The following is a 10,014-nucleotide window of genomic DNA, read 5'->3' as shown; positions in this document are numbered from 1 at the left end:
CCTGCCTGGTTGTGGGCAGCCGCTATGGCAGCGCTTGGTGGAGCCTCCCTGGAGCGTGTGCTCACCAACCCATCTGTCTTGTTGCAGCAGATGCCAGTGTGGACCTGCTGCCGGGGCTGTTGCTGAAGAGAGGCCAGACCTCGGTAAGTGGGGGGCCGTGCCCTCGCTCGTAAGCCAGCAGCCAGGTGGGAGCAGCTAACGTGCGGGGCTGCAGGTGCCCTGCCCTGCGCTGCTCCAGTCACCTCGCCCTCGGAGAGCAGCCGGGACAGGCAGTCGCCCTGGGTCGGGGCACAGCTGGTGCTGCTCCTCTTCGTCGGGTTCACTGTAATTTGGGAAACTCTTGACCTTGGTATGGTAAAGAGGCTTATTAATTTCACAAGATCTATTTTGCTCTAACTTCCTAATGAGCTTCAAAGCGTGGTTGATGCAGTGGTGGTGCTCAGAGTGCAGCTTCTCTGACTTTCATGAGGGCCTTTGGCTTCTACAGTGAGGCCTTTGATTGAGAAAATAGGTTGTACCGGGATGACATCGTGCCATACTCAATGAGAGATAAAATCCTGGCTAATGGTTAGATGGTGGATGTTACAGATGAGGAGTTAGCAGGGAGCAGCTGTTTTCCAGAGAGCTGCTGCGAGGAGGTTGTAAGCCCAGCTTTAGAAATGGCTGCGGGTTGTCGTGGTTTGAGAAATAAGATCAGGAGTGGAGTCGTTTGGAAGCAGTTATGCTCCATGACCTGGAGGAAATCGGAACATCTTTGGGGGTGAAATGCGTGGCTGCTCAGGAGTGACCCGGCTTGTTCTCTGTGTTGGATGTGCCAACATTTGAGTACAGGTGAGGTGTGGTTGTACGTCTGCAAAGATGGCGGTAGCTGTACAGGGTGGGCAGTCTCTCTACCATGCTGGTCTCTTGTAGAGCTCTCGCTTCCTGGGGTAACGTGTTGAGGACGAGAACCCCTCGCTTGGAGGCTGAGACCTAACGTGATACCCGCGTGGCTGAATGGGAGTCTTAAGTGAAAGCTGGCAGCTGTTGCTGGTTTTGGCACTGGAGTTGTTTCTGCTGCGTTCGCTTTCTGGCTCTTGTGTCCACAGCTCAAAAAGGATCTTCAGAAAAATTGGAGACGATTCAGAGAAGGTCTTGGGAGGCCTCTCAAGTTCTGGAGGACATGTCTACTGGGAGATTGAGGGAGCTTGGTATAGTTTACATAGTGACTCAATCTGTCTGTAGGTACGGGGTCACAGCTCCAGTAACAAGATGCTTTTCAGTCTAGCATGCAGGTCTGTAATGTGCTCTGGTGGCTGCAGAGTTGCCTAGAAATATCTAGGAGTGTTCTTGGTCAGCCACAAATATTTGACTTGACAGGGGAATAAGCTGGAGCGGGCTGAAAGACTGGCTAAGACCAGAGGCCAGGTTAAAACGCTTGGCTCCTTCTTGCCTTCAGGTTTAATTAAATACTTTTTGTTTCTGGCTTGATTGATCCACCATGTAAGCTGAGTTTGTTCCAAACTGGCTAAAGTTTAACGTGCCTCATGGTCTAGGACGAGGGTGGGTGTCGGGTGTAGCGGAGGAGGCACTGGGATAGCAGATAGCTGCTGTTTAAGTGACTTGGCTGACCCAGGTCCCTGGAACTAGAGAAACTGGCCGTACGTTAGGGTCAGCCAAACCCTTTGCCTTGCTGAGGCAGAACCGTTGTGTATGAACAGTTGATTTAGGACTTCATTCCTGAAGTGACTTCCTGGCCTGATTAGCTTCCTCAAAATGCGCTGAATCTGTCCCAGGGAGTCCTACCTCCCTCCTGCCCTTCCTCCCTTCCTTCCAGGCATGAGGGGTCGATTGATGTCTTTTCTCGTGGAGTTGGGCTGTTGGGACTTTTGCTGAAGATGCTCTCTCTTCTTTAAACTTTCTGCTTTGTGCCTCAGATGGTGAATGCGAAGAAACTGGAGAAGGCGGAAGCCAGGCTGAAAGCCAAGCAGGACAAGAGGATGGAGCGGGATTCCCTGAAATCATCTGGTCCTCTGTGAGTATGGAGGCGCCTCGAACATCACCATCCCGCTCTGCTGAGTGTTGCTGGGATCTGGCTGTACCAGAGTTTTCCTGTTGAGCCCCCTTCTCTGTCTTCTGCCCGCCCACAGGGTCCTTGAGGAGGCGTCTGCCAGCCAAGCTGCCAGCAAGAAGGAGACTCGCATGGAGTCATCAGGCAAGAACAAGTCGTATGATGTGCGCATCGAGAACTTTGACGTGTCCTTCGGTGAGCGGTGAGTGCAGGTGGGGAGGTGGGACAGATCTTGGCTGGGCTTTGGACTATGGGTCATTGAGACTGGATTGGAGAGTGGTTGGGAAATGACAGAGGGTGTGGGAAGGCTCAGAAAGCAAGGTGGGCTCCTGACCCTGTTGGCTTTGGGTAGGAGAAGTCTGTGATGGTTGTTTGGCCCCAGCACAGCCTGAAATGTGCTGGGGGCAGGTGGCTGCCGGTTATCTCCCTCTCCATGGGGCAGTCTGACCAGGTACCTGCCTATTCTCTTGTTTTAGCGTGCTACTGGCGGGAGCAGACCTGAACCTGGCGTTTGGACGGCGCTACGGGCTGGTGGGCAGGAACGGACTGGGGAAGACCACACTGCTGAAGATGATCGCCAGCCGGAGCCTGCGCATCCCCTCGCACATCAGCATCCTCCACGTGGAGCAGGAGGTGGCGGGGGATGAGACACCAGCGCTGCAGAGTGTGCTGGAGTGTGACACCACTCGTGAGAGTCTGCTGCGGGAGGAGAGGGATCTAACGGCTAAGATTAATGCCGGCAGGTGAGATGTTGCCGCTGGGTTTCCGGCCTTTCTGTGGCTTCTTGACTGCGAGATCTCGTTTTGAGGTCTCTCCCTTCAAATGGAGGGCTCCAGCAGGGCTGGTCTGCATCTTGCCCACCTTAGTCCTCCTTGGGGAGACCAGTCTCCCCCAGCACTCAAACCCTGACCCCCATCAGTCCCACACACTCCTCTCTGTCCTGCCCCAGGGGAGAAGGGACAGAAGGTGCCAGGCTATCGGAGATCTACGCGAAGCTGGAGGAGATTGAGGCAGACAAGGCCCCAGCGAGGTGAGACAGCCCTGTGGGCCCTGCTGTCTGTTGGCATGGGCAGTGGTTTGGGACATGGGGCATGGAAGGGTGATGCTGTGGCCCTGGGATCCAGCATGTGGGGACAGGGGGCTCTCCCTGCTGCTCTTCTTCTGTCACAGCTCTGCGGGGTTAGGAGAGGTCGAGCTTCCCCCCGAAGCTAGAGGGATTTTTTTTTTTTTTCCCCCCCAAATGGCTTGCATTGTGGCTGCTGCTCCTCTTGGACCTTCCCAGGTTCCTGGTGTCTGGGGAATGTTTCTGGGATGTTGGTGGTAGTGACTCTATTCCTGGCCAAAGAGCTGAAAGCTTCTTGTGAATCTCCTGGGAATTCATGTGGATGCTGTGCCCTGCTGGGCTGCATTTCCCAGCCAAGCGCTGCTCTTGCGCATGCAGTGAAGTTTTCCTGTGCCAGAACAGCCTTAAACCATGCAGCAGAGTCCCTTAAACCCCCACAGCAGAGTGACTGTGGGTCGGAGGCCTCAGACTGTGCTCTGCTGTTGGATGCTGTAGCTGGGTTCCAGTTCTCTCCCCTTTTCCCCAGGGCATCCGTCATTCTCGCTGGGCTGGGCTTTAATGCAAAGATGCAACAACAGACAACCAAGTAAGTCTCCAGATTCTGGGCATCGAGAAAGAAATGGGTCTGGGGAGATGCTGCTGCTAGTGAGTCCCCAGGCATTGCTGGGGCTGTAAGGGAGGGCAACCCTGTGGGAGAGTGAGGGTCTATTCCTGCCCATTCGATGTGGTCTCCAGCCCTGGGAGTGCCAAGCCACCTGCCTGGACCATGGATCTTGTGCTGCGCCCAAGATCTCTGCAGGGACACGCCGTCTCTGGGTGACAGCAGAGCCGAAAGGGCCGCAGGGGAGCAGGGAGCCTGGCAGGCAGGCAAACAGGGAGCTGTTCTGTGTTAAACAGTGACCCCTCTCTGAAACCTCTTCTCTCCTCAGAGAGTTTTCCGGAGGCTGGAGAATGAGACTGGCCTTAGCCAGAGCCCTGTTTGCCAGGTTGGTGTCCAGGCCTTCATGCCATGGGGTTAACCCTCCTTGCTGTCCATGCTGCGAGGTGTCGGGTGCTGCCTGGGGGTCCTCTCGACTCAGGCTCTCGGGGTGGGGAGCGTTGGAGGCATCGCAGCTCTGTGTGTGTGGTGAAACGCACTCTGCGCTGAGCCTGTGCTCTTTTTTCTTCTGATACCCATGTCTTGTTTTTCCTAGGCCAGATCTCCTTCTGCTGGATGGTAAGTCGATACTGCGAGTCCCCTCCGACACTGCCACTGGGCCTGCCTGTGCCCTTGCTGGGGTTGGGAACGTGCCGTGGCCTTTAGCTGCCTGCTCAAAATAGCCCTGCGTGACAGGGCCGGTGCTGGCAGGGCTGTCAGTGCTCCCCTGGCACGGCGGGCAGAGCTGGCGGTGGCGCGGGGAAGTCTGCTTGGGCCGCCGCTTTCACTGCGCTCAGCAGAGCTCTGCCCTGTGTCCCAGCCGGGTGGTCTGCGTGTCACCGTGCCCCAAGCAGTCCCTTTCCCTCACCTGTCCCTGTGATGGGCCCTGGCTGCCAGCACACTCTGGGGGGAGTCCCTTCACCGCAGGGGGTGACTTCGGCACTGGGCTGGTTCCCTGGGAAGGTGCCCACCTTGGGTGGGGGGTCTGGGCAAGGCGCTGCTGCTGGCCACTGGGGTCCAGGTACCAGTATGGAGTGGGGGGAGCATCCCTGGCTGAGCCTTGGCCCTGTACCCACCCGCCTCAGCACACCCCACACGTGTGAGTCCCCTGAGGTGTGGGGGCAGGTCCCCATGCAGGGTCTTTTCCTCCACAATGCTGATCACTAGCCTTTCCTGTGTAAAAAAAGCGTAATCCAGCCATCCTCATCCCTCCTGACCTCCGTGCCTCTTTTCCTTCCCTCAGAGCCAACGAACATGCTGGACGTGAGGGCCATTTTGTGGCTTGAGACCTACCTGCAGGTAGAGGGTGGTGGGAGGCCCTGGGGCGGAGCGAGGGTGAGGGATGGAGATGTCCTCCAGGCTGGTGTCTCGCTTTGCTGGGTGGTGGGACCAAGCCCTGCACTCTGACTTGATGATGCTCAGGCCTCCCTCTTGTTGTCTCCTCCAGACCTGGCAGTCGACCATCCTCGTGGTGTCCCACGACAGGAACTTCCTGAACGCGGTGGCCACGGACATCATCCACCTGCACTCACAGCGGCTGGACACGTACCGCGGGGACTTTGAGAACTTCATGAAGATCAAGGAGGAGCGGCTGAAGAACCAGCAGCGAGAGTACGAGGCCCAGCAGCAGTACCGTGAGCACATCCAGGTACTGGGAGAAGCCAGTAGTGCTGGGGCACTCTTCTCCCAGCCTCGTCCCTTTCTCCATGCTTCTAGATCCATGGATGTGGCTCTGTTGTTGCAGGAGGTTTGGTAGCAGAGCGGGGTGGCTGGGGCTGAAGGGGACCTGGGGCTGTCTGATGCTTTTCTCTCTTGTAGGTTTTCATTGACCGCTTTCGCTACAACGCCAACCGGGCATCCCAAGTGCAGAGCAAGCTCAAGTTGTTGGAGAAGCTGTGAGTGCCTGTCCTGCTCCTCTCTAGAGGTGGGGAGGGGACAGTGCTCATGGGAAGAAGCAGAGGTTCCCAGGGTGCCTGGGAGATACAGGGGTGGTTTGGGGTTTGGGTGCTCTGTCTCTGGTCCAGAGGCTTTGGTTAGGATGGGAACAGGCCCCCAGTGCAAGGCACCTTGGTTATGTGTCTCCTCTTTTTGCAGGCCAGAGCTGAAACCTGTGGACAAGGAGTCCGAGGTGATCATGAAGTAAGTATCCCCTGAGCCCGTGCTTGGAGGGCGCCTGGCTCCCTTTCTGAGATGAGCTCCTCCTGGGTCCTATCCCGGCTGGGACAACCACCCCTTCCTGCGGGCCAGCCTTACTCTGACAGGGAGCCCAGACAGGCCCCCATGTTCAGGCTGGGTTCCCTCCTGGGGCCAAGGCTGCAGATCCGTGTCCCCTTCTTGTGACCATCCTTCCCAGAGGCCCTGCATGGTAGGGAGCCCCCCTTCCACCAAGGGGGTTGCAGCAGTTGTCCTGGGAGGCTGGGAGCAGGGTCTCTGAAGTTCCTGGCCGTCTCTCACCTCTTCCTGCCTTCCTAGGTTCCCCGATGGCTTTGAGAAGTTCTCCCCCCCTATCCTGCAGCTAGACGAAGTAGACTTCTATTATGACCCAAGTCACTACATCTTTCGTTCCCTCTCCGTCTCTGCTGACCTGGAGTCCCGCATCTGTGTGGTATGTGGGATTGCAGAATAATGGTGGCTACAAGGGACCTTGGGAGGTCCCTGCTCAAAGCAGGGCCAGCTTTGATGTTAGGTCAGGTTGCTCAGGTCCTTGTCCAGTTGAATTTTGGATGTCTCTGGGGAGTATTTCTCCCATTCCTCTGGGTCCCATTGCAGCATTTGATCATCCTCATTTTGAGGAACATTTTTCCTAATACCAGTTAGAATTTGCAGCTTGTGCCTGTTGCCCTTCGTCCTTTCACCAGGCACCTCTGAGAAGAGACTGGGGTCCATCTTCTCTGTAACTCCCTGTTAGTTAGCTGACAACAGCAGCATTGTAGTGGAGACTCCTGCTGCGTTGGATGGGGCAGCAGAGAGATGCTATTTGCTTGCCAATGAGGCTGGGACCAGGTAATCCTTAGGCTAGAGGGTTGGGGAAGGAACATCTTCTAGCACTGCTGCCTGTGCTGCTCCTCAGTGATAGAAATGCAGCTTCCAGGTAGCTGGAGCCACTAGACGCTCATCCTGCCCCCCTCTGCTGCGTGATCATCCAAGAGAGCTGAAATTCCCTGATCACTGCCCCCCTCTCCAAAGTACCTTCATGGGTTTCACGTTCTCCAATGCTGCTGCTGCTTCTCTAGGTTGGGGAAAACGGAGCTGGCAAGTCGACCATGCTAAAGATCTTAATGGGGGAGCTGGCACCAGTCAGAGGGATCAGACATGCTCACAGGTACCTGGTAGGAAGGGCTGGGGGACTGGGAGGAATGGTGCAGTTGGAGGGCTTCTGGGCTTTTGGAGTGATGGCTGCCCGAGTGATGGGGATGGGTCCTGCACACCCACGCATATGCCCCCCTTCCCATAGCTACAGCTGCGAGCACTGTGGTTGCGGGCCCTGGTACCAGCTCCCAGTCTCTTCTCATTCTGCAGAAACCTAAAGATCGGTTATTTCAGCCAGCACCATGTGGATCAACTGGACTTGAACATCAGTGCTGTAGAGTTGCTGGCAAGAAAGTTCCCAGGTGAGTTTTGGAGATTCCAGGAGATCTGGGCCGTTGAGGTCTCCTTTGCCACGCACAGAGCAGCATCGATTTGTTCCGTGGCCCTGGGCAGAAGGCTCTGTCACATCAGTGCTTAAGGGACACCGCCTGCTCTGGGTTAACTCCCCACGTCCAGCACAAGTTCAGGACACCAGCTGTGAGAAGGTGAGCTGGTTGTGCAGGGGTAGCCGGCAGTCTGCAGACCTCAGGCTGGTGCTCCACCGTGGCCGGGTTTTGGGGGCAGATGACCCGCTTTCTTGCTGGGCACAGAACGAGCACTGGCTCCCCCTTTCCCAGCTACCAAAACCTCCAGCTCTCTTCTCCTTTTAACATTAGTTAATGCAGTGACAGGGAATTGGGGGCAGCATCACTTGGAGTCAGTCACCAGCCCTGCAGCCCCTGTCCTGATTGTGTCAGTCAGGTTTTCCCCGCAACCCCCTGCTCGGGAGGGAATTGCCTGGAAGCGGCTGCTGAATTCTTCCCCCACCGTGCTGGTGTGGCAGGGGCTGCCCGGCCATGGCGCCCACCGAGCTCACGGCACCGAGGGCCCTGTGTCACGCTGGGTGTGCCATAGCTGTGTTGTGACATGCTCCTGCAGGGAAGACAGAGGAGGAATACCGGCATCAGCTGGGGAGCTACGGTGTCTCGGGGGAGCTGGCTGTGCGTCCTGTGGCCAGCCTGTCTGGAGGTCAGAAGAGCCGCGTGGCCTTTGCCCAGATGACTATGTCCTGGTAATTTTCTCCCAGATGCTGTTAATTTTTGCATGGCTCCATCTCCGGAGCCCCAGGAGGAAGGCGGGCATCCAGGGACTTTCCACTGCCCCGCGGAAGCCTCATCTTTGGGACTTTTGTGGGGAGGGAGGTTGTCACCTGGGGGGGGATTGTGTGGAAGGAGGCAGGTGGCTTTCTCCTGCTTCTTTGGGCTCACAAGGATAAGAGGTGTCCCTGGACCTGGGCAATGCTGATCTTGGGGCCATGCAAATGCTGGTGGCTTCGGCTTTTCGTGGCCAATGCAGCCTGGTGGAGGTCCCTGCAGTGCGAGGGGGTGCGGACCCAGCCTGGGCTGTTCCAGTGCATGCTCAGAGCCGTCTTCTATTCCAGTCCAAACTTCTACATCCTGGATGAGCCAACAAATCACCTGGACATGGAGACCATCGAGGCACTGGCAAAGGCACTGAATAAGTTCCGGGTAAGGCTGCCTCAGTGAGATATCCCATTTTTCTAACGCTCCCTGCAGCCTCCAGCTCAGGTTACTTGGTATCTCAGCCAGAGGTGGACAGTCAAATACCAGTGATGGCTTCAAGTCCAGGACAGGTGTTGGGAAGGGTCAGTCACATTTCTGCCTTAGCCGCCCATCCTGGTGTGGTTTGTTTCACTTCCTGGCTTTGGCTAGGGGTGGCTGAGAGAGGCAACAGCAGACCAGAGAGCACCTTGTCCCCCATCTTGGCCAGTCACCTACACTCTGTGACTTCTTGTGTGCTGCTGTGTGCTGCATGTGGTGCTCAGCCCTGCTTTGGGGCCTCTCAGCTCTTCCTTAGGCACAATTTATGACTGATCTCCAAAGACTCAGCCTCCAGATACCACTGTGATCAACTTGGTTCTCACTGTTCTATAGTTGCTCAGGCTGGGGCAGTTTTCCTGTAAAAGAAAAGCTCAACTGAGGTTGCTCAGCACCTAGTCCAGCCACCTTTTGGCTGTCATTGACTCCACCTGGAATCTCCATCCTTGCCGTTGTCAGAGACCTGGAGAGCCAGTAACAAACCCTGCACTTGCCTTCTGAGAGGGGAGGATAAATACATTATTGCTGCCCATGCCTCTTCCGTACGTCATCTGTCTGTCCACCTGAAGGAAGGATTAGGTCCCTGCCAGTGAAGTAATGTTCAGTTTTCCCTGGAGTGGATGGAAACCTGAAGTCCTGGGCACAGGCTGGACAGGGGCACAGGATCTCCATGCCACCAGCGCTGGGTGCTGGGTTGTGCTCCACTAAGTTCCCTTTTTCCCCCCCTTGTCTGTTGGCAGGGTGGTGTAATTCTGGTGTCCCACGACGAGCGCTTCATCCGCCTGGTGTGCCAGGAGCTGTGGGTGTGCGAGAACGCCACCGTGACCCGCATCGAGGGCGGCTTTGACCAGTACAGAGACATCCTGAAGGAGCAGTTCCGGAAGGAGGGTTTCCTATAAGGGAGGCAGGAGCCAGACTGTGCCAGGGGCTGGAGCGCGAAGCTCGGCCGCCTCGGCATCCATCCCAACTGTGCCTGGCAGAGCACCGAGGACGCTGCTGCCCGCATGGACCGTCAGCCATGCCATCAAACTGCCACCTGAACTGCTCTCCCCTCCTGGGACCGGGTGGAAGGACGGCGAGGGAGCAGGAGCCCGGTGCTGCGTGTGGCTGGAGGCACTCCGGGGGCTCTGCCGCCAGCCAGGGCTGCGCCTGGCGCTGGGCACACTGGAAAAGCTGTGCCTGGAGCTGCTGCTCTGCCGAGAGGAGGGAAGGAGGTGTCGCATCCCGACCCCCCCCATTTAACTCCGTGCTCTGGAGGGCAGGAGAGGAGCTGTTCTCCATGTTTCTTCGCTTCCCCCTCTGCCTTTTTCTTTCTTTCTTTTTTGTTTGTTTTTTTTTTTTTTTTTTTTTTTGTTTT

At 56.6% G+C, this 10,014-nt stretch overlaps 1 protein-coding gene across 1 annotated transcript; it reads left to right on the top strand.

Moving 5' to 3' along the window:
• Positions 1-87: 87 nt before the first annotated feature.
• Positions 88-9,556, top strand: ABCF3 (ATP-binding cassette, sub-family F (GCN20), member 3; the record flags this gene model as incomplete). The annotated part of the gene is made up of 18 exons (XM_009584768.1): positions 88-143; positions 1,917-2,014; positions 2,130-2,252; positions 2,527-2,793; positions 3,000-3,080; positions 3,640-3,699; positions 4,043-4,099; positions 4,307-4,329; positions 4,994-5,049; positions 5,198-5,398; positions 5,569-5,645; positions 5,845-5,889; positions 6,223-6,355; positions 6,984-7,072; positions 7,270-7,361; positions 7,978-8,110; positions 8,480-8,567; positions 9,398-9,556. Coding segments are annotated over 18 exons (1,838 nt in total), but the record flags the coding sequence as incomplete, so codon positions are not given.
• Positions 9,557-10,014: the final 458 nt, after the last annotated feature.

This window comes from Fulmarus glacialis, unplaced genomic scaffold (genome assembly GCF_000690835.1).
Source record: "Fulmarus glacialis isolate BGI_N327 unplaced genomic scaffold, ASM69083v1 scaffold35859, whole genome shotgun sequence".
Classification (NCBI taxonomy): domain Eukaryota; kingdom Metazoa; phylum Chordata; class Aves; order Procellariiformes; family Procellariidae; genus Fulmarus; species Fulmarus glacialis.
This window is presented reverse-complemented; position numbering and strand designations above follow the sequence as displayed.